This window comes from Neolamprologus brichardi, chromosome 18, assembly GCF_056152115.1.
Source record: "Neolamprologus brichardi isolate AB-2024 chromosome 18, ASM5615211v1, whole genome shotgun sequence".
NCBI classification, from domain to species: domain Eukaryota; kingdom Metazoa; phylum Chordata; class Actinopteri; order Cichliformes; family Cichlidae; genus Neolamprologus; species Neolamprologus brichardi.
In genome coordinates, this window is record NC_142121.1 from 11525181 (window position 1) to 11553120 (window position 27940).

At 39.2% G+C, this 27940-nt stretch overlaps 3 protein-coding genes across 10 annotated transcripts in view; 1 reads left to right on the forward strand and 2 right to left on the reverse strand.

Annotated features, from left to right (window-relative positions):
- Nucleotides 1-26485, reverse strand: part of LOC102794226 (acyl-coenzyme A thioesterase 3-like) — a 43625-nt gene extending 17140 nt beyond the window's left edge. Inside the window, exon 1 of the mRNA XM_087831391.1 lies at nucleotides 26389-26485. The gene's annotated coding sequence lies outside the window, so the exon portion shown is untranslated. The remainder of the gene's footprint in view (nucleotides 1-26388) is intronic.
- Nucleotides 6198-10694, forward strand: LOC148097678 (uncharacterized). Of its 5 annotated transcripts, none has more exons than XM_087831997.1 (9): nucleotides 6198-6265; nucleotides 7828-7969; nucleotides 8069-8205; nucleotides 8302-8395; nucleotides 8531-8654; nucleotides 8773-8990; nucleotides 9071-9254; nucleotides 9492-9616; nucleotides 9788-10694. In XM_087831997.1, exons 3-9 carry the CDS (start codon nucleotides 8165-8167, stop codon nucleotides 10121-10123), a joined length of 1122 nt encoding a protein of 373 aa, XP_087688123.1. In that variant the 5' UTR covers nucleotides 6198-6265; nucleotides 7828-7969; nucleotides 8069-8164; the 3' UTR covers nucleotides 10124-10694. The 5 variants fall into 5 exon arrangements, with proteins under 5 accessions (XP_087688123.1, XP_087688121.1, XP_087688125.1 ...); XM_087831995.1 differs by lacking the exon at nucleotides 6198-6265 and adding an exon at nucleotides 7204-7301; XM_087831999.1 differs by lacking the exon at nucleotides 6198-6265 and adding an exon at nucleotides 7220-7301 and having other exon boundaries at nucleotides 7870-7969.
- On the reverse strand, nucleotides 19573-26515 carry LOC148097679 (acyl-coenzyme A thioesterase 3-like). 4 transcript variants are annotated; one of them, XM_087831388.1, is made up of 6 exons: nucleotides 26389-26503; nucleotides 25805-25899; nucleotides 21573-21657; nucleotides 20842-21341; nucleotides 20520-20722; nucleotides 19573-20441 (listed from the first exon to the last, which is right to left on the reverse strand). In XM_087831388.1, the coding sequence occupies exons 4-6, from the start codon at nucleotides 21296-21298 to the stop codon at nucleotides 19833-19835; spliced, it is 1269 nt and encodes a 422-aa protein (XP_087687514.1). In that variant the 5' UTR covers nucleotides 21299-21341; nucleotides 21573-21657; nucleotides 25805-25899; nucleotides 26389-26503; the 3' UTR covers nucleotides 19573-19832. The 4 variants fall into 4 exon arrangements, with proteins under 4 accessions (XP_087687514.1, XP_087687513.1, XP_087687512.1 ...); XM_087831387.1 differs by lacking the exon at nucleotides 25805-25899 and having other exon boundaries at nucleotides 26389-26515; XM_087831386.1 differs by having other exon boundaries at nucleotides 25805-26395.
- Nucleotides 26516-27940: the final 1425 nt, after the last annotated feature.

Consider the following 27940-nt stretch of genomic DNA (forward strand, 5'->3'; position numbering starts at 1 on the left):
TCCCTATCCAACTACCTGAGACTCTAACTCAGTATTATTTTCCTTTACCTTGGGACTCTAACCCAGTATTATTACCTTTACCTGAGACTCTAACTCAGTATTATTACTTTATCTTGGGACTCTAACCCAGTATTATTACTTGTAACCTTACTTCAAGTTTCAAAACTCATGAGATTTTTCATCAAAATCAAAACAGACACTCACCGGCAACTTTTACTGAATAGACATTTAATTTCATCGTCCAATTCAGCACACTTCGGATCAAATCAACAGGCCTGTGCCTACCTCTTTTATAAAGGCGCCTGTCCACTCAGTTCGATTGCCGGATAATGTCTGCCCATCTGACCACCTCGGACCGTCCAAGCCTCCAAAACCTCCATCCCAATACCACAGGACGAGCCCCCAAAACTGTTACGGATTCAAATATTGGGGATGGATACAGGAGGAAAACCAAAAATAACAACACTGGTCCGGCCGGGTCAAGTCAAACGATGATTTAATGAACACACGCGTGGGAGATGGACACCATACAGCAGACAGCATCAGATCTCAAAATGGTGGAGCCTTGATCAAACTCTTATAGCCTCTAGTGGCCCCCACCTAATCATAAAAGCCTAAACATTCACATTCTTTCTCACACAGCGCCTAAGCTACGACCTTGGCTCCCTGTTTATCTGCTCCTGATGAGATGGGGCAGTATGCTCTGTTCTCTTCTAATCAGACAAATAAGGCGATGACTTTCTGCAAACAGTATTTTCTTATAACTCAGCAGTATAATGCATCATAAAACAATATCATCCATTCACAATAAATCAGCAGTCTCATGTAATGCAAATCAATTTACCAAATGTAATAGTTATCACCTTCTTCTAATTCAGGAGCATAATGCAAACTAAAACTACATAATAATTCACAATCTTTAATTAGGGGTCTAACATGGCATAAAATAATATCATAATCCGACACCAAACAATATAGTGCCAGGGCTGGATGGCTTCCCGGCTGAGTTCTATAAGCATTTCTGGGATATGCTCAGCCCAATATATTTAAAATTTATCCAAGGAATAAAACAAACTAGTATTATTCCCTGTGATTTAAACACAGCTGCTATCACAGTTCTTCTTAAACCTTGCAGGGATCCCACTGTCACATCTAGTTATTGATCACTCTCACTAATGAATACAGATATGAAAATTATAACCAAGGCAGTAACAATCAGAATTGAGAAAGTCATCTCAGCCATAATTCACCCGGATCAAACTGGTTTTATCAAACACAGACACTCCCCAAACAATACACCTAGACTTTTTAATTTAACGGCTTCAACAGGAAGCCATTAGGAAAAGCTTTGTAAAGACTTTTGTGCAGAGAGCCATGACAGACTGGTGCTTACCAAAACAAAAAGTTACCACTGATCCCTTTGCAATAAGAACCTGAGTTGCAAGCAAATGCAGAGCTGCTGGATATGTTTTTTTTTAATAATCTTTCTTTTGAATTTAACCTTTTGGATTTAATGTCAACTTAAATACAGTTTCTGTCAGTGGCAGACCTGTAATATTTGACCTGTGCTGGTAAATGAGTATAATAGTATTTGCCAGTGTGGCAAGCATGTCCCATTTTACTTAGAGGTTAACTCTAATGGAGCCAATGTTGCTATGTGAACTTTGCTCCAGATACCATTCCTGGATTTCCTGGTATCCAGAAAGTACCTCATGAAAAGCTATTTGTGTACACGCAGAACACCCAAAACAACGTGTAACAACAGTGCAATCCTCTATGCCAGGGGTCTCAAACTCGCCGTCCGCAGGACGATAGTTTTTGGCCTTAATATGAAAATTTAATGTTAGTGCGGCCCACGAGTTTGATAATGTATTTTAATGTATGACACTTTACAGTGTTGTGTGCGGAGCTGAATTAACCTACCAATCGGGGTGGGATATGGATCTCAGGGGACACCAGCCGGGCTTGATGCAAGCAGGGAAACATTTCTCAATGAGTAAAAGTTACAGCAGAGAAATTTAAATTACCAAACTGCATGAAACTGAACATTAAAACAAAATGTTAAAGGAAAATTTTCATTTGTATTTTTCCCCCACACAGTCTTTTTGGATAGCAGGGATTGGAGTGTGTCAAGGTTAATATATCACATTTATCTATACCAGCAGTGTTGGGGAGTAACGGAATACATGTACCGCCGTTACGTATTTAAAATACAAAATATGAGTAACTGTATTCCGTTACAGGTACCGTTTAAAAAGGTGGTATTTAGAATACAGTTACATTGTTGAAATAAATGGATTACACAGCGGTACTTCCCTGTTTCATATTGTGGCGGGTCAGGCCTGTTTGGGTTTTGTTTGACAGCTACGTTCTGTTGTTCCAGGTGGCAGCGTTACGGTTGCCATGGTTACAGGGTGACGTTCCCTCTCTGCGTGTTTCCTGGGTGAGAGAGGCCTTTGTTGTTGTTGTGCTAAGCTAATGGGCAGAATGCTACAGGTATAGCTCTAAAGAATGTAGCATCATAGGCAGTGTAGTCCGTGCTGCTGGGAGAATGGACTGCCATACCCGTTATGTGTCTGTGAGCGAGGGAGGGAGAAAAAGGAAAAGTACGAGCTGTCATCAAGCAAAAACGGGAGCTGGAAGCATGTAAATATGATAATAACCACTGCAGCCAAGAAGAGTGCCCTACGAGCCCAGTTGTAAGTAAGCTATTAAGACTTGACTGTACACCGTGTTCGTGTTTTCCTCCAAAAACAATAAGTTCCGTTGGAGCAGCCTTTCAACGCCTCTCTCTGTCTCTCGCTAGCAAAGTTGACCCAGACAACAAAGTAAAGCTAGTTTTCGGCTACGAGCCCGACACAGAACCCACCGTATTAGCCAGACGTCCCTTTACTACGGTTCAGAGCCGCGGACCTTCAGTAACAGTAATAAATCACAGCAATAGTACATTCATGTAGTTGTAAACAGCATGATAATATATTAAGTAATCCAAAGTATTCAGAATACGTTACTCTCATTGAGTAACGTAACGGAATACGTTACAGAATACATTTTGGGGCATGTATTCTGTATTCTGTAATGGAATACATTTTAAAAGTAACCTTCCCAACACTGTATACCAGAGTTGCAAATGTTTAACCCTAAACCAAAGGCACACCCTGTTCTTCTACAAATCATTACCATATCCAAATTCAAACATTTGAACTATCGAGCCAAGCAACCCGCAGAAAATAACTGCTAAAGCACTTGCAGAGAAACTGGACAGACTGCAATGTGATAGAAAAGTTAAATTAAATAAAGCTAATCATCTACAAGAGAGTATATGAAAATAATATCTATATTGTAAGTACATCACTAGATATAGATAATAGTATCTATATCTATATGGTTCAAGCCTCAACTAATGATTTTGTTGTTTTGTGTAATGAAGCAAAAACTATTCATGGTTCTTTGATCTGCGTGTTACCAGATGATGAAAATGAAAAGCATGAAACATGGTTTAAAGCAAAAACAATGTGTTATGATGAGTTTACTTATGAAGTGAGTGAATGGTTACCTGGTTGTGAACATTTGCATTTAAAATATTGGTGTTGATGATTGTGTTAATCCAGAGGACAGTGTTTCAAATGTGGCTGGTAAGCCTTCCACCATTAAAAGGTCAACTAGTGGTAAAATAAGCACAACTTCCTCTGCAAGAATAAAAGAAAAGGCAGAAAAAGCTCTGTAACACACATACAGTTTCTAGGTCTGCGAGGCTCTGCCACAATAAGCTTGGCAGAGCCTCGCAGAGTAGTCGAATGCAGATTCACTGACTGCAGGGCAAGCTAGCAGACAGAAGTTAAGCTCTCGTTGCAACATGGTAAATTGAACCTCCCCCACCTTCATTCAGATGTGGCGTTTGGAACTATTTTGGTTTTCATGTGACATATGACCCTGAAGGAAAAAGAAACGAACACCAGACAATTGGTAGCTTGTTGCACCAAAACTGAAAAATAAGCCACTAGGCCAAGGCTCTTCCAGCAGCCACCAGGCCCGGGCTCTTCCAGCAGCCACCAGGCCCAGGCTCCTGCAGCAGCCACCAGGCCCAGGATCCTCCAGCAGCCACCAGGCCCAGGATCCTCCAGCAGCCACCAGGCCCAGGACCCTCCTGCTCCACCAGGCCCAGGATCCTCCAGCAGCCACCAGGCCCAGGACCCTCCAGCAGCCACCAGGCCCAGGATCCTCCAGCAGCCACCAGGCCCAGGACCCTCCTGCTCCACCAGGCCCAGGATCCTCCAGCAGCCACCAGGCCCAGGACCCTCCAGCAGCCACCAGGCCCAGGATCCTCCAGCAGCCACCAGGCCCAGGACCCTCCTGCTCCACCAGGCCCAGGATCCTCCAGCAGCCACCAGGCCCAGGACCCTCCTGCTCCACCAGGCCCAGGATCCTCCAGCAGCCACCAGGCCCAGGACCCTCCAGCAGCCACCAGGCCCAGGACCCTCCTGCTCCACCAGGCCCAGGATCCTCCAGCAGCCACCAGGCCCAGGCTCTTCCAGCAGCCACCAGGCCCAGGCTCCTCCAGCAGCCACCAGGCCCAGGCTCTTCCAGCAGCCACCAGGCCCAGGCTCTTCCAGCAGCCACCAGGCCCAGGATCCTCCAGCAGCCACCAGACCAAGGCTCTTCCAGCAGCCACCAGGCCCAGACTCTTCCAGCAGCCACTAGGCCCAGGATCCTCCAGCAGCCACTAGGCCCAGGCTCCTGCAGCAGCCACTAGGCCAAGGCTCAACCAACAAGTTAATCAACAGTGACTTCAACGGGCCATCACAAGGAAATACAAATCTCATCATTTTCAAAATGCCGCCTAAAAAAGCAAACCCAGGAGTTGAAGAGGAGTTGGAGGAGATTAGGAAATCGCTTAATTTCATGTCTGATGAACTGAGCAAAGTGGCTAAACAACAAGGTATGCTACATGACCTAATGGATGAAATAAAACAACTAAAAAACCTCATAAAGGACAAGGACAAGAAAATAGACGACTTGGAACGGCAAATCGAGGACCTTGAACAATACACAAGAATGGATGATTTAGTCATAAGTGGACTGGAGACGCAACACCGAACCTACGCCAGAGTAACAGCTGGGGGAGGTAAAGATGGTGAAGATGCCCCGGTAGAGGAGCTGCAAACGCTTGAACAGCAAGTGATAAAATTCCTTCAAACGAAGAATGTAAGTATTCAGAGCCATCATATTGCAGCATGCCACACGCTCCCCAGGAAAGACAGTAAAACAAAGCCATCAATTATTCTTCGGTTTGTGAGTCGCAAAACAAAGATTGAGTTACTGAAACAGGGTAAGAAGGTTAAAGGGACTGGTGTGTATTTAAATGAACATTTAACGAAAAAGACTGCTGAAATTGCAAGACAGGCACGCAGCCTGAGAAAACAAAATAAGATACAAGCGACATGGACGAGGAACTGCAAAGTAATGATAAGACTAAATGGCAATCCCGAAGAAGCGAAAGTTGTGATGATAAGAGAACTCAAAGACTTAGAGCAATATAAATAATCAGGAATCTGCTCTGGAATCTATTGGAAAAGTGACGATTGGATAATGAACAGTGGGTATGGAAAGTGTTTCTGGCCTTACGGCTCAAAAAACAACAACAAAAACAAAAACACATAAATGACAAGTTTGGACACAGATTATAGGTTTCCATTCAGAGATATTGAAGAGGAAGAATTTGATTATGAAAAGGACTGTCAAGGTGGTTATTTTGCCACACACGCTGAGAAAACGAACTTCAAAACGTTTAACTATGCAGAGCACAACATGCATGACCCTGAAAGTAACATTGACCCAGATACCCACTTCTACAATAACACCAATAATACTTGTGAGTACTATACAGATGACCAATTCAATATGAATATTAAAATGGCAAATTCATTGTCGGTCATACATTTCAATAGTATACACAGCAAAAACTGGAGTGTTAAAATTTCAGGGTTAAACATGTTAGAGTTGATTTCCACTCTCAAAGTGTCATTTTAACACATTCTGATTCAAATAGTGTTCAGTGTTGGAGTTATTAAACAGTGTTATTCAAGTCCAGGCAAATGAACTCTAAAGAGAGTTATTTATCTTGGTAGGCCCCTGGGCTTCTGCCCAGGTAAACCCGTGGATCAATTAATAGTTTGCTCTGCCGGGCCGATTTTCCATGTGATTCTGCTGGTTACACCGTGGTGGATGCCTGCCGTGTTGCTGCTTGGAGTATTTTACACAAACGGTAAGTAATTCAAACTTATATAAAATTCACGGTATTCTATCGGTGCAGTGAGGTTTTCTTGATGTTTCTTGGTGTTCGGTTGCTGAAAACGAGCTTTAATAGAGGAGGAGATGTGTCGAAAATTCTATTTAGCCTCCAATGCTAATGTTAATGTTGCAGTCCTTTTACTCGTGAGTGACGGTAGACACTGCACGTGGAAGCGCCGCGCCAGGTTCAGCTTTTCCCCGTTCACACAGACACGTCTTTCTCCACGCCAGTTCATGAGCGTTTTTGCTCCTCTGTTTATTCAGAGCAATTTTTTCACAATTGATAAGTAAATAACATCCCAAAATAATTGAAGAGAGCTTGTTTTAGTCACTCCTGCTTTTACTTTGACATCGTTCATCGTTGACTTGTCTCTAATCTGTCTCTCTCTCTGTCTCACTCTCTTCTCCCTTTGAGACACCCTCCCCAAACATAGTCAGTTAGGCTGTCCCCTCCTTTGCGATGTGTTTATTTTCATCTCTATTGTCTCTTTTCATACACGAATCCGATCGCATTTGTCAATCGCAGTATTTTATTTTGGAGAATAGCTTTTATCTTCAAAATTGCCTGGATTGTCTTGTGTGTCTTGGTGTAACTTCCTGCGGAACATGCGTGGCCCACGCAAAAAATAGACCAGATACCGAAACAATCGCTTCGTAGCACTCCGTGTCTGGTGTAAACTACACCATAGATTAACATGTATTTTTGTATTGTGTTGTGTATCAATTGGACTGCTGCATGGACAGACACAGGTTTATTTGATAACATTAAATGTTATTGCAGTGAAATTCAAACGCATGGTCAGTATTAATCACCATGTACGGTATATGTCAGTGTTTTAATCATTTTTGCTTGAATTGCTCTAAATGTCAAATACTTACTAGTATGCCATTTTTGTTATTATTTTGTCTCAGTAAAATGCTGGTCCAGGTTCGATACTGCCAACAGCAGAAGTATGTGAAGTTGGAAGAGGTTGATGGGCGGTTTGAGTTTATGCAGTTTCATGAAAAAGGTTTGTTTATATCTTACCTAATTTTAGTTGGGGGGACAGAATTTTTTGTAGGTCGTTTCGCCAAGTCTCTTGAGTCATACAGTGGTGTATCACTTTAGTGAATGTGAGGCAAGAACAGTTTACTTAAAAGGTGCACTCAGATATATCTTATCTTTTCCAGTCATCGAGAGATTTTGCCTGCCACCTGATGCAAAAGTAGCGTACAAAGATGCAACAGGGACAGAAGTTGATGAAGTGATTTTCAGTGACCTTATCAGCCAAGGCACTGTGGTCCTAACAGTTTTCTCAAGTGATGGTGAGAAATTTAAAGGGGCAAGCTCAACACCAGACATGGGGAAGGGCTGTGTGGCTGCTGGTTGTTCCAAATAATCAGGAGCACACAATTTGACCAATCAGCTGTTTGAACATTGAGATCAGTTAATTTAAATGAGTCAGGTCTGCAGTGTGATGTTGCTTTGTTAGTTAAAAATCTGCAGCCAGATTTTTTTTCTACACCTTACAGAATAATGTTGTTTTTTCCTTTTAGAATTTTCTGATTGTCTTCTGCATCTGATTGTTCTGACTCAAGCTTCAGCTCAAATGCAAGTACATCAACTATACTTCTAGATGAGGGTCCCAGGAAGAAAACAAGAGTTGAGGGTACTGTTGATGTAGCATCTGCTAAAAAGGTTGTGACAAAACTCAGTTCTCATAGTTTTTTTTCTACTTCATTATTCTTAATATGTAGAAAAACTATTCCTCACTTTTTGCATCTTTTTTTCCTCAAGTTAATTGAAGGTGTACTTGGAACCAATTCAGGTGGTGAAGAGGTTCTCCAGGAATATCACACAACACAAACTCTAACAGATGCTACCAGAAGAAAAATGGTCAATATAATAGTGGCTCACATGATTGATTGCCATGGGTATGTGTGTTCTATTTGTGCATTTTATTTTATTTTTTAAATACAAGTTACTATTTTGCCATTACTTAAGCATGCTAATTTAAAATCGTTTTTCAGGCACCTCCCCACCAAAGCTGTTAGAGAACAGTACGCGCTAGGGGTAGTGACATTGTTCCCATCCCTGAAAGACCCATACTCCAAGAAAGGCTATGTATAGTCACTATTATTGCACTTTGTTTACATAATTTTCATGCTGTGCATCATTGGGATTTGTGTGCGTTGACATTTAAGTTCTGAAAATTTTCAGATTGACAACACATTATTTTTGAATGTATTTACATTTTAGGAACACTTCTATGATGCTGCAAGCAGCACTGGATACATTTCTTGGCGTTTGAAAACGATACAGAGAAAGACTAGAAGAGGATCTGCACCACCAAGTAGCTCCACTGGCTTTGCTCAAGAAGGAGGTAAGAAATTAAGTGTCCACAAACTAGATAATGTTCTCATTTACATTATATACTATTTTGTTTTCATTTACCTATCTGCTCAGCACCTATGCTTTTATGTTTGTGTGTTTTTCTTCAGGGGGCCCAAATTACCAAAGGCCCATTAATGTCGACATGCAGCTTGATGGAGATGCTTGCCAGGAGCCCATCTCTTTGCTGAACCATACATCCGACACTTCCTTGATTTTCCAGAAGATGAGAGAGACTTTTCAGCATCGTCAGAAGCTCATCAATGATCCTGACAAAAGTCTTGATATCCTGTCTATCTTCCCAAGATTCTTGGATACAAAAGGATTGGTGAGAATATTCAGTGGAATTTTTAATATCACTTTAAATTTCAAGATGAATGTGGCAGTAGTAGATTTTCTTTCTTAAAGGTGAATCAAGACTTCACTCTCCTGTTTGATGATGAGATATCTACCAGGCTGCTTCAGAAATGGGATCCAATCTTTAGGTATCAAATCATCAAAGAGGCCAAGCAGCTCACCTCAACAGTAGAGTTGCGTCAATTGGTGCAGTCAGCAGAGAGTCCACCAGGAAGTGATCTTGATGAGGCAGCAAGTGAGTTTGTTAAATATGATTTGCTATCAGCAGTTAAAGTTCAATAGCATCAGGATTCTATTAATAAATACCAATTCATTCACCTGTTAGCTTTGCTTCATCAGTTTTCTTTAGCTGTTAGTTTAATGTTTATGACAACACATTTCAACTTTCTTAGGAAGTGCTTTTCTAGTTCTCCTTAAAAATTGCATTTGAAAGATTTGCTGTCAATTGATTCTTGTGACTCTTTGGCTGCAGCCTTTGACCAAGACATGGCCTCCCTGTTGTTACTGTTACATCTCCTTCCGCCACGTCCAGGAGGACCAAAGTATCAAAAAATCAGCGCCTCTGATGCTGTTGAGAGACTTGTAGTCTTTCATAAGGTAATTTAATATTTATAGTTTTTATCATAAGTTGCCATGTCACTGGTTAAGAGGTGAATGAAACAAATTACAGTTGAGCTTACAAAGGAGGTTTACATACTCATTTCTGTGATGCTATTATCTCTGACTTGCTCCTGTGTCTAATGCTCAGTATCTTTGTCTCAACTCCAGTCTTGCTGCAGTTTGGAAGAGCATCTCCAGAATCAGCAGAGTCAGCAGCCATACCTCCTGGCTGTTGGGCGCCAGAAGAGGAAGGTTGACAGCTTCTATGTTGCCATAGACAAGCGTCTCATCCCCTGCCAGGCCAGCCGCTCCCTTGGGGCATTTGATGAGCTTTTTAAAGCTCATTTTGCGTTCAATGTGTCTTATGATGCTGCACTTGTGAATTTCTACACATTTCTGCAGACAACAGTATACAATATTGATATGGGGAAAATGAAGGAGTCCCCAAGAGTTCGTGACCTGAGAGCCAAAATCCTTAACCAGGAAATTCTTCTCACAACCTAAGTAAAAATCATTAAAATGCTGACATGTTTTTTGTGTAAGAGAGCTTATCCCAGCAGGCAGCAGCTGATTTCACATTTAAGAGGTGAACATGGTTATTATCCTGGACCTAAGTTTAAGTTATTTTGTTGGCAGCCAGGCTGCAGGCTTCAGTTCCAAACTTATGCAGGCTTTAGGAAGCACCTCAGTAGTTTTCACAGCAATGTTGACCAAAATGATCGAACTTCAGCCATTGCTTGTTTTTCTAATGACACAGTTTCACCTGCTTTGGAGGACCAGTTTAATTCCTCAAATCTTCCTCACAGTTCTCCCAGTGTTCTTCCAGAGTCTAGTTCTTCCAGTGTTCCAATGAGCATTGATTCAGTACTTACAAGGGATTCATCCAAAGAAATGTGTGCATCCACTGTGGCCAAACTGCAGGGTAGTGCAGACCATTTGATATTGGTCTGCACATTTGATATTCAAAACTCATACAGTGCTGCAGATGAAAGTTTGTACATTATATCTTCATTTATTATGTTTTGACTCACTTTCTGGGAAAAAGAAGCATGATAATAAATGTTTTTGGACAATGTACAGTTTTCTTGAAATTATTCTCATAATTGTAATTGTTGTCGTTAAAAAGTTATGTTAATCTATTACATAAATAGTTCTTTTAGGGATTAAAACTACCTTAATAAAAGAGTAAAGAGTTAAAGTAGTGTTATTTTTCAATCTGTGTAGTGTTAATTTAACCCAGTTTGGTGAGTTAAAATTAACTCGGACATGGTGTTAATAATAATTTGCTCAGTGTTAATTTAACCCGGTTTTAAGAGTTAAAAATTAACTCAGACATGGTGTTAATAATAATTTGCTCAGTGTTAATTTAACCCGGTTTTAAGAGTTAAAAATTAACTCAGACATGGTGTTAATAATAATTTGCTCAGTGTTAATTTAACCCGGTTTTAAGAGTTAAAGAAGGAACTCTGACAAAGTGTTAAATAATTAACTATTTTGAAAATGTTAATTCAACTAGAGTAGAGTGTGGAGCTATATAAACCCTGAAAAAATGTTAAAATCAACTCTGTGGGAGTTGATTCAACACTACAGTTTTCTGTATAAAAATTTTTCTAAAATTACAGAATGTTTAAGTAAGTTAAAAAAGTTTAATATAATTGCAATATCAGAAACATGGCTCGATAATGAGAAAATTAGTGAAATGGGACTGGAAGGATACGAATTATTTACAATGAACAGGGTGAATAAAAAAGGAGGCGGTGTTGCCTTATATGTAGATAAAGTTTTGAAATGTAGTCTGATTGAATGTATGTCAAGCACCATAGATAACGTATTGGAATGTGTCACTATTGAAATCCATGTTGAAAAAGCTAACAATATAATTATAAGTTGCATCTATAGGACACCAGGTTCATGCCTTGAGACATTCAATGAAAAACTTGCTGCTATGTTTAGCAACCTAAATGATAAAAAAGTGCAAATAATTTGTGGTGATTTTAAATTATTTTAAAAAAGATAAAGATATTGTGCTTGATAAAACTAAAGACATTGCAAATGAATTTAATGATTTCTTTGTAAATGTTGGCTTTAATTTAGCAAAAGAAATTCCAGAGTCAAGAAATAATAACGACCTAAATAAACATATTACTCAGAATGTGTCCTCCATGTTTATTGGTGCTGTAACTCATAGAGAAATAATTAACATTGTGAAGACATTTAAAAATAAAAAGTCCACTGACTGTTTTGGTATTGACATGATATTAGTTAAAAGTATTATAGAATATATAGTGCAACCTTTCGCATACATTTGTAATCTGTCCTTTCAAACTGGTGTATTTCCCTCACAAATGAAAATAGCAAAAGTTATTCCAATCCATAAAAACGGAGAGAGAAGTCAGTTTACCAATTATAGGCCAATATCACTGCTCCCACAGTTATCAAAAATTTTAGAAAAGTTATTTGTTAATAGACTTGATAAATATATTGAGAAGCATAATCTCCTAAGTGATAACCAATATGGCTTTAGAGTGAAAAGGTCCACTTCGATGGCAGTGATGGAACTTGTAGAAGGGATATCTAATGCTATAGATAATAAGGAATATACTGTTGGTGTTTTTATAGACTTAAAAAAGGCGTTTGATACGATTGATCATTCTATATTAATGAATAAACTAGAGAGATATGGCATGAGAGGGTTAGCATACAAGTGGATGAAAAGTTACCTGGATGACAGATATCAATATGTCGAATTCAATAATGTAAAATCTAAGCAGTTGAAGGTAACTTGTGGTGTTCCTCAGGGCTCTGTGCTGGGCCCTAAATTATTTATATTATACATAAATGACATATGTAGCATTTCCAAACTGTTAAAATGTGTATTGTTTGCTGATGATACCACTCTGTATTGCTCAGGTAAAAACCTAGAACAGCTTCTGACTACAGCGGAAAAGGAGTTAAATATATTAAAAAACTGGTTTGATGTAAATAAGTTATCATTAAATATAAAGAAAACAAAATTGATTATTTTTGGCACTAGACAAATGAAAAATGTATCTAAAATCAGGGTTAATGGAATTGAAATTGAAAGAGTGTACGAAAATAAATTTCTTGGAGTGATAATTGATGATAAGCTGAGTTGGAAGTCTCTTTTTTTTTTGTGTGATATGTTTTTATTGATTAGCATTCAAATATCTCAGTGAAGACAGAACAAAGATCTACCACAAAGCAAGAAAGCATGAGACAAGGCTAATCAAAAGGTATTGGCTGAAGCATTTGCTTATTACGCCAACCCTTTTAACAAAAGATCTTTTTGCATGCAGCTCCTGTACACAGGGCTCGAAGCAAATAATAAAACAAAGCAAAAACAAAACAAACAAACAAACAAACAAGAAAAAAACAAAAAAACAAAAAACTTTCCACCTTAGATAAGTAACTACATCAAAGCAAAAGAATCAAGAGGTTTTTTTGTTTTTTGTTTTTGTTTTTTTGCTCTTTTCATTCTTGATATATATATTTTCTAATACTCTATTTTTAAACATATTTGGATAAGGCATTATTGCTAGTGAAGACAAACCTTTGATGGCAAAATTAACCCTTTCATGCATAAATTATGACAATCTCAATCAGGATTTTTTTCTTGAGTGTTTCTATTCATCTTTAGGCATAAAAAATGAATACAAATATTTGAGAAAAAATCCTGATTGAGGTTGTCATAATTCATGCATGACAGGGTTAAATAACAATAATTACAATGAAACACGTCATATATCTATAGTAACATTAAACGACCAGTGGGTGGCAGGGTATGGAGTGACACATCAGTGTCCAATGTAGTGGTTTATGTGCAAGTATACCAACAACACTGACACAAATACAAGAAAACTGCCTTTGAATAACTGTTCACTGTAGTGACCACTATGGATGAAAGGGTTCATTTAGAAATAAAAGAGTCAAACATTCACAATAATATATTTTGTATGTGATATTCTTTAAATTATCATATTTGATTAAATAAAACAATAAAGTTCATAGTTATTTTTGCTATGTACCTGGATTTTATCCTTTTAGATGCCAATTAAGCTGATCTACTGTAGTAAACTTGATTTTTGTAGAAAAAAATGAAATTGTTCACATTTTAAGTTCACCTAACAAGATTATAGTAAATAATTACTGAGATTTTGAGAAACAGGTAGGTTGATTTTATTGTTAGCTTAGCCAGACCAATTCCCCATATTTGGGTTCTGTGCTGGGCTGGCTGCAGCTTTATGTTTGGAGAAACTAATTCACTTATCCAAATCTCTAAACAAAAGAAAATGAGAAATGTTCTCAGAATGTGACCGTTTTATTGTTTCTCAGCGTTTTATTTTATTTTTTCCTTATTAAGAGCATTGGGGACCCTATTAGCTGGAGGAATCCAGCAGCTGAATTTTAGGGTCCACAAAAAAGAAACAAATACATGTTTCTGGAAAAGGAAAAACTTCTTCAGTCCTTACGAGTGCTCATTAAAATAACTCACCTTAGGTTGCTGTTTTAAGAAATACATTGCTTCCTTAAAGTGGTCCAGATGAATCTTTTGCATATTTTCAGATTTGGCTTCGACCACACATATAGAGAGGACGACAAAGCCTTTGTTAGCCAGTAGACTGGCTCTTGTCTCAGATCTCAATGTAGATATATCCAAGACAGCGGGAAACAGACCTTCTCCTAGAACATAGTAGACACAAAATTTTCTTCTGTCAATGAAAAACAAAACCTTTTTCATTTTTAACTACATCCTCTTGCTAACGCACTGCTTACACCAGGCTGTTTTTCTGTTTGTTTGTTCTTCATTGTTATTTTTAAGTATGAGTGATAGAGTGAAATAACATGTTTTAATTCAAGTTTATTATTTAATACATCAATGCTAAAAAAGAGTTTAGTATTGATTGCTTAACTACAAAGGATTGGAAACAAATCTTTCATCCATTCTGTTTGGGAAATCTATCCATTCATTTACTTCCACTTACCTAATTCCGGGTCACAGGGGGCGAGGGGAGCCTATGCCACCTGTCATAGGGAAAGCTGGGTTCCACCATGGACAGGTTGCCAATCTCTCACAGGGCAACACATTCATTCACACTCACATTCACACCTACAGTCAATTTAGCATGACTAATTAACCTCATTGCATGCATGTTTTTGGGCTGTCCGAAGAAGCCAGAAAGGCAAAGAACATGCACACACAAACTGGGTTGAGACTCAGAACCTTGTTGCTTTGATATTCAGTACAAATCACTGGTCCACTCTGCTTGACACTCAGGAAGCTTTAGGTTTTAAATGTGGTGCCTAAAGTTAGATATTTGGGTCACATCAGGACTGATCTCTGCAATGATGATGTGCAGCACCACTGCTGCACAGTATATGCACAAGCAAATATGCAAGTCTTTAAATTCTACATGTGTACAGATGATGTTAAAAGCTCCTTTTTGATGGCTTTTTTTATTGTACTCCATCTTAAACCACAATTATGGCTTTAGCTTTAGGATGTTGCTCAAATTTGTGCAAGTGCAACACTAAATGTGTATTGTTTTAAGTATTGATTGAGTAGTGTTAGTTTGTTCTTTTCCTTTTTGATGATTTCATTCACTTTTGTTTGAGCAACCAAAAAAAAGTCAAATGGATTTCATAATGGTTTTGAACACACTAACAATAAAAAGCCCATTTAAGCCTCTCAGAAAATTCCTAATAGAACATCTCAGCTTTTCTTTAGTTATCAAATTTTTTACAGAGTTTTTCAAATCCTGCAGGAGGCATTACTCTCAAAACAGAAACAGTAACACCCATGATGTTAACCTATTGCTCCCTCTTAATGCAGTGTAACCACTGCACTGTTAAGCCAGGGGGCTTTTTTTTAATCTACATAAATATACACGGTACGGTATCATATACTTAACATTAAATGTATTTTTTTTTAAACTATGAAAATACAGATTTCCATGCAGTAGTGTTGCAACACAGAATCTGACATGATGTCTATGCCTATTCAGGCCTCACTGGGAACAATGTAAAGCACAAAATGTGTGGGATAAACATGTAATTGTTATACTTTTACCAGAAACGTGGAAATCTTTGATCATCTGTTTTCAAAAGCAGGCTAACACGTTCGCTGTCTGCATGTTGGCAAGAGCCCGAGGACCACTGCCAAACACAAGGGCCGCAGAGGGATTTGAATAAATGTTTCTACAATCACTGTTTCCTCGTGTCCTTTTTCGATGAATTAAAAGGAGATGATATGGTGGCTCTGCTTGTTTTGGATGCACTGTGCAAGGAATGAGACAAAGACTAAAGAAAAGCGCTCTTGCGTAAATCAAAAGTTGTTTGACTTTGGAGCCCAACTTTTTCCTTTGTGTGTTGATAAAATCAAGAACTCCGTAAGGAATTTTCTACACCGGTCATTGCAGTTAATCAAATCACTATTGCTAGGATTTAGTTTCCCGTGAAAGGTCCAAGAGCAAGGCAGCTCTCAGATTGTGGTTTTTGATTGTTTTGCCAGTTTCATAAGAAAATTATAGTATGAGACATGTGCTACAGATATATATATATATATATATATATATATATATAAATTATTTACTGACCTCTTACAGCTACAATCAATAAGATTTATTAATAACATAATTTAGGGGGCTCAAGAGTTCGTCTTGTAATCGGAAGGTTGCCGGTTCGAGCCCCGGCTCCCACAGTCTTGGTCGTTGTGTCCTTGGGAAGACACTTCACCCGTTGCCTACTGGTGGTGGTCAGAGGGCGCGGTGGCGCCAGTGTCCGGCAGCCTCGCTTCTGTCAGTGCGCCCCAGGGCAGCTGTGGCTACAATGTAGCTTGCCATCACCAGTGTGTGAATGTGTGGATGACTGAATGTGTAAAGCGCTTTGGGGTCCATAGGGACTAAGTAAAGCGCTATACAAATACAGACCATTTACCATTATGTTTAGAAACAGAGTGGACCTTTCAAATTATTTCACACATTTCCTATTGCTTCAAATTTGTAGCTCTCTCTCTCAAAAAATTTGAGTGATTTCATTATTGTAAACCCAGTAAATGTGCTTTTAAAGTGCAATCAACACTTTGAAACGGTTCAAACACTGGATAATATCTCATTATGGCTTCCAGATGGACTAAATAAATAAAAAGAAGCTCGCAGCTAGCAGCATAAAACAGTGAAGAAAGGGGAGTCGATATCATGTGACGCATTATTGAGCAAAGTGTAAGAATAGTTTAAGAAGAATTTGGGCTTTCAAGTTTTCTTCAACTGACGTTAAAACAGTCTTTGTCTCTGTCCTTTGTTACTAAAGTCCTAAAGATACAACACAGTCTTAAAAATAAATACATCTGCACCACATGGGACAGAGATCTTGGCTCCTCTTGTCAGCAGCCTGCTGAGATAATTACATGGTGCAGACTACATGAACATGGCCTAATAATACACAGTGCAGACATGGCAGGCTTGTAATGTTCACCAGATCAGCAGCTTGGCCCTAAACATTTCTCGTTCTTACTGTTTTTTAATCAGTTGGAAGAAAAAGGTGAACACCTGAAACAGACAGTATTATTTGTAATTGTTACTGTACGGGGGACTTCTTGAAGAAAGAAATCAGCTGCTAATCTGACCGAAAGCTTGTTTATGTCAATGAAACTTTGAACTTTATAAGCCGATCTTTTAAACTATTCACTGAATTCTCAGCGTCACAAATTACCAACTTGATGTTAACAACAATCCAAGGGAGAGCAGCAGCTCCAGTCCTTCATTAAATACCACAAGTGATTAGATGATGAGAGAGAAAGTACAGGAAAAGGAAACTCCATCCACAGGTGGACCCACAAGGAAGCGTCACAGAAGAATGAAAGGGACAGAAGGACTGAGAGAGAGTGAGAGGGGAAAAAAACCAGGGAAAATCCCAAAAAGTTATTGTTAGAGGCCAAAAACCAGGGGTATTAATATCCAGGCAAAATACCCCAGCTTGCTCCAGATCATTTAAATCACTTTCAATTAATTCAGTGAGATTTTTTAGGTGTAACTGATTTTGCAGCTGATTCCAAGAGAAGAGAAATGGAAATTTGAATGTTTTCCAAATTCAATTTTTTTTAATGTGACATAAACAAAAGTACAAATGTTGGACTAGAGTAGGGTTAACCTCTTCAAATCTTATGTTATTTAGTTCCATTTAGTTTGATTAAATCTTCTTTAAATAGCACCAAAACAATACAATTATTCAGCAAAGAATTCAACCCCAGCAGTTTTTATGGGTTGTTTTGAGTTAACTCTAGTATTGAGTGAGGTTTCACGGAGTCCTGAAAACTTCACCCCTGATAAAGTCTTTTGGAGCATCAAGTGGACATTGGATAGTGTTCAGAACCCGGCCTTAACTTCTCTGATCACCTATTCTGCTTGTCTCTAAAGCCTCTATGTTTTATGTCTTGTACTTGTGAAATACTTTTAACATCTCAGTTACAGTTCTGGTATCTGCATGCAGTTTAAATTTTGAATGGCAATACACAAATGAATTAATCATCATTTACTCATAAACACAGAAGCATAAATTCAATCTCAAGTTCCCACAGAACATGCACCCCTTAGTGCAGGTATAATGCCTTTCAAAGGCCAGAAGCTGATGTGAGCTCCGCTGAGCTGAAATGACAGAAAGGGAGCAGTCTGATACAGAAACACAAAGAACAGGAGAGATAGAGAAGGAGCTTTTCAACAATTCTGCTTAATAAATCAAACAGGCAGTTGAAGGTTCTGCAGTCTTTATGAACTTCCTGCACTGTAGCAAGCATGTTATCTCCCATCTCAGAGGTGAAAAATGAGGTTGAGGTAGTTACTACGTCAGGTTTTGTTCCCCACTTCCCATTTCTTGTTTAAATTCCTCTTCCGCTCTGCCAAAGTTGCTTTGAGGTGATTAGTTTGGTTGAGTTTTATGGTGAATTATTATATTTTTTCAAGACTTTAGTGTAATGTTGCCCAAAACTCTGTTCACTTAACAGTAATCTCCAACACTCGGTCTTCCTCCCACAGTCCAGCACCACGCAGGTTGGGATAGATGGTGCTCTAAATTGGTTGTAGATGTGATTCTGTTTCTTTCTGTGTCCTGGGAGCACTAGCCAGAGCACGACTGTTTATTTAGAGGCTTATACTGCCATCTTGTGGCAGTAGTGAAAACTGACAGGCTCACTTGTTTCATTCATATAGTACCATTTCACAATAGTTCATCCCAAACTGTCTTATAATGGGAGGCAAAGACTGCGTAATATTAGAGAGGAAACACCAAGTTCACAATCCCCTATTAGCAGAACTTCCTTTTCTGGAGGGTCATCTGGTAGAACAAGGACTAAGAGAGACACAGGGGTGTTCCACTGGTTTGGGAGTTCATTGAGAAACCATGAACAACAAACACAAGAGCAAACTCATTGCCTTTGAATACGCATGTCTATTGTAACAGTTGCAACAACAATTTTAAGGAAAAACAAAATTCAGTTAACATTAGCTTGTAAGGTTGCAGATACGGGTAATAGGCACCAGTCTGTTTAGTTTGCTGTGTGCAGATGGGATGTGTCAGTATGCCTCAAGGTAATTTGTAAACCACAGATGCTAGTTTATGATAAATCACAATCTTTCATTACATTAAATAATACATCAGAAATCAACACTTAAGAACATTTATTCTAGAGTTAAACGGCAGTCAATACGTCTTGTCTTTTTGGTTTTGATGAATTAATAAGTTGACTTTAGTGTGTCCAGCAGCAAAAGTAACTTTAATTTTAATAGATATTTTAATAGACATGAGACAAAGTCTGCAGCAACATCTCCCTGTGACAACTGGATCGTCTCGTGACGTCAAAGTACCTCAGCGTGACAGAAGGACTGGATCTACATCATGTCAAGAATTCAGGATACACTTTTTAAGTTTTATACAAATAAATATTTTTCAAATTTTACCAACTTTAATGATGAAAACAGAAAACTTACAAGCATTGACATGACACTATGGAGTATTAACACAAAATTATAGCTATACCTCGAGGGTAAAGAGGATCCCGTTCTACATGTTGTGATAAATTACAGACTTTAAATGTTTAAAATAGTGAATCATTAATCAACACATTTAAACAGGTCAGACATGATTATCACAGTTTTATGGCAGTCGTGACTTTAATTTTTGTTATTCATTATCTTGTTTGAAACTATAACTTGGCCCTATTCTGTGCAGCATCAGAGCTCAGATGATTTCTGAGGAAATCTTGGATCTTCTTCCACATGTGGACCTCAGCTGCTGCGTGGGACTTGGGCTCACCTCCCCACAAAACTGGCCTGCCTAAAACCACATGGAAGCTGGAAGGGCAGTAGGGTCCATAAGGTGGCTCTAAGTAGTGTCCAGCTCCAGGGTATGACACACTCTCAAACTTCTCCTTCCCGTGACGCTTCAGTCTCTCCACCATCTGGTCCATGTAAGTCTTGCTGTCCCAGTTAAGGTCATCCTCAGAGGCCACAAAGAGGAAATGTCCTTTGGCTCGTTCAATGGGAATCAGGCTGCCCTTGTTCTCCTCTGCCAGAGGATTGTTTAAAACGTATTTGGAGTTGAAGGCCCCTGACTCAGTGGGAATCGCTTTCTTTAAATCAACCATTAATGCAGAATGCATTTGTCTTTTCTTATAGTAGAGAGGAAAAGCTACATTGGCGGAGCAGCCATTGATCCACACTGTGGCCTCAACATCTGGTAGGTAAGAGGCAACTGATAAGGCAAGATCTCCACTTTTGGAAAGGGATATTACACCAACTTTTTTACTGGAACCCTGTGGAAAAACATGTCAATGAACAGCCATCAAAGTTGTCTTCAACAACTATGAGTCTTCCAGAATAAATTAACTCACCTTAGTTTGTTTTTTTAGAAACTCGACTGCTTCTTCCAAATAATCCAGGTGGATCTCCTTAACGTTTTTAGGCAGGTCATCGTGGCCATACAGGGCAACAGTCAGAACCAAAAATCCTCTGCTGGCCAACAGAGAGGCTCTTTTCTCTGACAGACCATCACCAAAAGTGTACAAATCTAACACAGATGGGAAGGGACCCCTGCCTGGAATGAAACATACATGCAAAGCAAGCATATTTTTTGTATGGAGCTAAAATTATGAGTAACTGTAACTAGGACATTTTCAAGTATGTACTTTTATTTCCTAAATGATGCTGACAAACCTGGAGGAGTAAACAGGACTCCTCGAATGTTCCCCTCTTTGACGGGGACCCGAATGACCCCATCTCCCATTAGAATCCTCTCATTAGTCGCCTCTGCCAGAATCCGGCCCTCACCTGCCTCCTCGTGCACTGAGAACTTTACCATGAATGGATTAAGGGCATTTATCTTCTGAAGTCTTTTATGCAAAGAGTCCGGTGTCATCGACCAAAGCAGACCCATCGGTTCAACCCCAACGTAGCTCCCACTGAGCGAGGGGTCTCTCTTCAAGTCAATCTCCCCGTTGCCATTGGCTCTGTAGGTGGCCGCAGAGCTGAACACAGTTCCCTTGTCGTCGGTTGAGCTGGCTCTCAGGGAGACCACCTGCCTCGACCTCAGCCCGGCCACCTTCACCTGAATAGGCTCATCAAACAGACACCTGGCACTCGGGAGCAGCCTCAGCCTGACTTGGGAAGCCATGTCTTCTGCAACTTTCCTTTAAGTTACACGTTTAGACTTTGCCCTATAGAAAAATAAACAAAATAGTGCTACTGCACACATTATTTTTATAACTCTAAGCAGGGCTGCGCAGAGACGTTTAAAGGGGCGGGTGCTCAAAGTTAAAAAGGGGCACATTAAACCAGGCTGAATAACAACAACATACATTCATCTAGAATCTAATATGGAATCGCATCATACTATATCACTGTTGTGAGGTGGCGACAAGGCAAAGCAAACGTAGCCTATGTTTTACCTGATGGGTACAATGTTGCTGTTGAGGGGTTTCTGCTGCTCCTGCTGCTGATGGTGCTGGAGGGCAGGGCTGTGTTGATCTAAGGCTGTAGACGTTAAAAAGTCCATAGGAGAGATGGTAGCTGATTAAACAAGTATCATGAGATAATAACAAAATGCAAAGATTGGTGACAGCGCTTGGAACCATAAGGCAACAAAAAACTGTGAGAAATAATTTAGGCTCTGCCTGTGAATCACTCTTTGCTTCTCTTCTTCCTTCCATCCCATCATTTCATATATCACTCTCCACTTGCTGTCTATCTGAGAACAAGGCACAACTTGCTATTGCAATAAACTATAATCTAATTATCCACACCTAACAACTCTTGCACTTAATCTATAATAAAATGATGACAGAAAAATGTTATAGCACTGCCTTTAGTAGCCTCACACAGCTCCTACTGTTTCCTCCTCATGTCCTTACCAGGCATGTCTGGACAATGTTATATCATGAGTAATAATTTTAAAAAAATCCATATACATAAAACAAACACATGCACGCACACACAGTGACATTTTAGACCTTCTTCAGAATACTGTATATACTATGGGCATCACGGTGCTGATCCAGAATCCTTATATTATTATTTATTACTAAAGCTACAATAATAAAACAATGAGGAGGGGGAAGTAATAAATATGAAATAATGTATTTATGATGATTCTATTTGTTTCACTATCCACTCTGTGCAGGTGCAAAGTTTATTACATTTTTAAACTGTAGAGATACAATAATTTTACTGCTGTAAAATCCAAATTTTGTCTTATTTAAAATATAAATCTAATATAATCTGCTTCTTAATGTATGTTCTTTAGAATACAGCGTGTGTTTTTAAAAATATTATAATAATGTATAATTATGTGGACATGCATATTAGATCGTTTTTTAGTGAAATATAAGCCCTCCAGAAAGGCAGGAAAAGCCCGGAAACTTACTTTAAAACTAAATATGTTCCCTAAAACGGTGGACAGAGCTACAGACCCATGACAGCCTTACCCAGTGAGCTAGCAGCTATGACCAGCACTACTCTTGCAGTTAATAAAAGGACAGGTAATGTTTGTCGCGCTGTTGCAAACACAGCACGCTCATTTGTTTCAGTTCGTCAGTTGCCACAAGACAACTTACCAACGTGTACGTAATAATGTATTTTGTAACGTATTCCGTTACTCAATGAGAGTAACGTATTCTGAATACTTTGGATTGGATTAACCTCTTAAGCCCCAACGCCCCCTGATACGGGGGCAAAAAGCAGGAGATCAGGTAGTCTTGGGGCTTAATAGGTTAATATATTATCATGCTTTTTTACAACTAATGAATGCCTTGTTCCTGTGTGATTCATTACTATTACTGAAGGCTACTCAATAGCAACTACATTTTTAAATCTTAATATAAAATGAGTAACAGTAGGTGGACATTAGGTAAGTAAGGCTGCACTTTTTGCAGCGATCTCGTATAGAAAACTATTCCGCGCGTATATAAAATAGGTCCGCGGCTACGAACCGTAGTAAAAGGACCTCTGGCTAACACGTCGGTTTCTGTGTCGGGCTCGTAGCCGAACACTAGCTTTACTTTGTTGTCTTGGTCAACTTTGCTGGTGAGAGACAGAGAGAGGCGTTGAAAGGCTGCTCCAATGGAACTCATTGTTTCGGAGGAAAACAGGAACACTGTGTACACTCGAGTCTTAATAGCTTACTTACAACTGGGCTCGTCACTCTTTTTTGGCTGCAGTGGTTATTATTATATTTACATGCTTCCAGCTCCCGTTTCTGCTCGATGACAGCTCGTACTTTTCCACTCGCCTTTTTCTCCCTCCCTCGCTCATAGATACATAACGTGTATGGCAGTCCATTCTCCCTGCAGCACGGACTACACTGCCCATGAGGCTACATTCTTTAGGGCTATGCCTGTAACACTCTGCTATTGCCTTCATATTAAATCATTTTAAAAAATATTTCTTCACGTCATTATGAGACTCAAGATTGAGACATGGGCATTTGAGCCTCTTAATGCGTGTTTTGTTTGGTTTCCACCGGTGTGGAATTACAAAAAATAGAGAGGGCATAGCCTAACATATTGTAACCGAGGACAAGGGATGAGTCTTCTTTAAGTTAACTTAAAGAAGAAGTTAACTTAAAGAAGACCAGACGCTTTTCTTTGAATTATATAATGTTAAATTACTATTAAACAAATGACTGACTAAGTATTTCAGGCTTTAGTTTACTTCAGCCATATTCCATATAAATCAGGTATCATACAAAAGTAAAAAATAGCTTCAAATACAGTCATGACAATAAAAGAATATGACTTTAAGGACTTAACAACATTACTTCCGTTATAGTACACCAACATCTCTGACACATTAGCACTAAGGGAACACTGAATGACCTGGTGGGTTTTGTCCATAAAACTACTCGTCTAAGATTACCACAAAGTAAAAGATCTCTCAGCAACATTATGCAACATTTTAGGCACTACTGCCCTCTATCAGATCAGTGAGCTGGGATGTTTTATTCTAAACATGAACTACTGTTACAGCAACAGACATGGACTACATGCCCACACAACAAACACATGCCTGCTCCTATCGTTAGCTGAAATGAACTGCTGGCATATTTGTTTTACATCTATACTGTCCAGTCTCTCCTGGTGGACATGGAATCACATTATTCATGGTTACATACAATTTTAGACTGATGTGGACCAAGCCTAGCACCTACTTGCCAACCTTGAGACCTCAGAATTAGGGAGACATTCAAGTGGGATGGGGGGGGGCTGGGGGGGGGGGGGGATACATGTACATATATATACAGAAAACTTGAATCTTACAGTGTTTATTTATCGGATAAAATAAGTTAAATGTCACCGTTATTATTGTCCAGCCGGAAACAGGCCGGGGGTGTCCAAATTCAGAGGCTGCGTCCACCTGAGGACCCGGCCTTTGTGGTCTAAGTGGGCCGGTGTTGTGCCAAAAAGTGATTGCCTGCCAAAAACTGATTTCCGATGTTTCCTTGTACTTTTTATGTGTAATATCTTTACGTATGTTGGTAAATAGACTTCGGTGAACAGCGTTTACGAAGGGGTTATATATACAATTAAAAGATTATCTGTTTTTTTCAAGTATCTTTATAACTCTGTGTTATTGTACTCACATTATAACCAATCCGGTCCTTTATCCCCACTTAAAATATTTTTACAGAACTATTGTAATATTTGCTGCCATTTCTGCTGTCCTCCTGGCCAACTTACTCTTACAAAAGACATTTTTAATGTTAATGAGATTTTTTTAACTGCATAAATAAAGGTTCTATAAAAGTCGCTGCCAAAAACTGATTGCGGCTTCTACCTTGTTATACGAATGTTGTTTGTAGCTCAATATGACTTTGTGTCATCCATGAGGGATGCATTTGACATATGTTTCACATATTATAGCCCAACAAGTTACTTATAGCAGTTTAAATACGAGCAATCAGTTTTTGGCAAATACCGGAAATCAGTTTTTGGCAGACAATCACTTTTTGGCACAACACCGGGTCCTGCGAAAGCCGGGTAGACCGGAAATGAGCGACTGTGAAATTGGACGGTCTAGCCTTCAGAATTACGTCACCTGCCGTCTGCTCCTTGCTGTCTAAAATATAACCGGACGCTGGCGTAGATGGTCGAATAAACTGCTGTTTTCACACAGCAGTTTATTCAGCTGTGTGAGAACCCCGGAGGAATCCTCCCGAGGGATTAATAAAGTTTTATTTAATCTAATAACTTTAATCTCAGCCAAAACGATTTACTCACCAACAAATAAAACACAACTAAAGCACTGGAAAAGGCCAAACAATAACATGTTTAAGTTATTTGACGTTTACACAGCTACATTCTCGCCTGAAAATGTGTTAAAAGTTTATTTTGCGACCCAGAAAGAGTAATAAGAGTAATATTAAAACTAAGTAGCTGCAGTAATAGTAGCCATTGTTGGAAACTGGAATTGGCTGGGCCAGTCTGGGATATGGTTTTCAGTTTTGTTGTCCGGGTGGAAAATGGGGAGAAATTGCGGGGAGAATGGTCGCCCCGGGAGATTTTCGGGAGGGGCACTGAAATTCGGGATTCCCCGGAAAAATCGTGAGTGTTGGCATGTATGGCCTAGCATAGCCTGTAACGTTATTGTGACGGACACATTATATGAGTGACTTTAAGTGACTTACAGGTTTCTTTGAAAAACAATTTCTTATATCCAGGTCCTTCCTTTGCGCTGCTATCCTCCTCTCCTCCTCGCAGCGCAGGTTTGCCAGTGCTGAAACTAAACAAAGCTCCCTGAAAGGCTCAGCCAATCACATTGGCCATATTTGTCACATGACGTAGGACTCCAGTAGAGAACGTAATTTAACTCTTTCTGCTCCGCTCGCTGAATGAGACGGTGACAGATCGGTTTTTTTTCTTTCTATCGGGTTTGTTTTTCTTTACTCGAAGAGATCAAATTATTGGTGGGGACAATTCAATAATCGCTGGATATTGGTGGGGACACGCCCCTTCCGTCCATGCCAAATCTACGCCCTTGCTTTAGCTTCACTAACTAGAACATTTTGTCCCTCTGTGGGGGGATACTCCCACTAGGTTTATATCTGGGACTCTCCACCATTTGACCTTAGAACTGAAGAAGCTTCTCGGATGAGAGGTGAAACGTCTTCAAGTAAACTTAAAGAAGTCCAGACGCTTTTCTTTGCAAGCTCCTTTGACTAGAACATTTAACATTATACATACGACTTAAGCCTGAAAACAAAAGCTTTACCTGACGCTTAACTTTCCAAATGTTGAGGCATACACTCACGAAATCTCCCACCACTACTGGCAAACGAGCAAAAACTGCGCAGAGAGCCACGACAAACTCGAGCGCTTATCAAAACAGGAAGTTATCACTAATCCCTTCACAATAAGAGCATGAACTGCAAACAAACGGTACCGATTTTAGCCCCCCCCCGCTCTCTCTCTCTCTCTTCCTCTCCACTGCATGGCTTTGGAAAATGTGAATGCGTGCACAAAATCCAGACTTTTAACTGTATTTTCTTAAGTTTTAAAGCTTTATCTGCAATTATACTAGATCAATGTAATTAAGTAATAGAAAAACAACTAAATTAAAACTGAACAATTAAACAAAAAAATTCAATGTTTTTCATTGTCTACAGTACCTTAGAAATTTCAGTATGTGTTTTTTTCTGTAGGGCAAAAAAAAGGAAACTGCTTGAAGATAATAACAATCTTTTGTTTAATAAATGCTGAAAAGCCTGGGAAATCGCACATTGACTACAATGAGACTACAATATGACTACAATACGATTATAACACAGTATCCAAAATCAGGATTTAAGGGCAGAACCAGAAATATAAGAAAATTTTAGAATTACTTAGAAGAAGCATTAACAGAAGCTTGCCGGAAAATAAACAAAAAGTTGTTGGAGAGTCCAGGGCTTTTTCCAGAAACCACGTTAAGAAAAGATGCTGAATTTGTTAATCGTGAGATGAGGGAAACTCCACGTTTTGTGTTATACATAGAGGGTTAGCTTACCAAGTTACCAGGATTAAAAAAAAAACCCCTACCTAAATGGCTGGCAGGTTTTCTTCAACACACCTTAAGTTTTTGTTTGACTCCTCCCCTCATGCTGCATCTGTCTGAAACTGTTCCACGTTTCCACATTTATGTAATCATCAAAGCACATAGTGATTTGAAAATTGCAGCTTTTCTGGTATTAAGAGATGACCACCTTACTACTTAGTAACATATTCAATAGAACATGTTGGATTTGTTGGAGGTAGTTACCAGTATGTCAGGTTTTGTTCCCGGCTTCCTGTTTAATTCGTCTTCTTGCCAAAGTTACTTTGAGGTGACTAACTTTGTTGAGTTTTATGGTCAGTTATAATATTTTTTTACATTTTTTACATTTTTTTTTTTTAATAAAACGGGCCCTGGGACAAAGGGGGTAAGGTCAAGAACTGGTCCAGGATCACACAACAAACACTCAATAATAGATCACAGATAAAAGACCACCCCCACAGGACTACTGGTAGTGGCCATGTCCTTTCCCCAACATTAATATTCATTTCACTTAGTAATAACCTCCAACAGGTGCTCTCCAGGTACTCTATCTTCCTCCCACAGCGAAGCAACATGAAGTTTGGGATAGATGGTGCTCTAAATTGGTTGTAGATGTGATTCTGTGTCTTTTTGTGCTTTAATATCAGGAATTATTTTTGTCTAATTAAATATTGACTGGCAGCTTTTCTCGGGTGTACCCTGCCTCTCTCTCTAAATGTCAGACAGGATAGGCTCCAGCCCCCTTAATTAC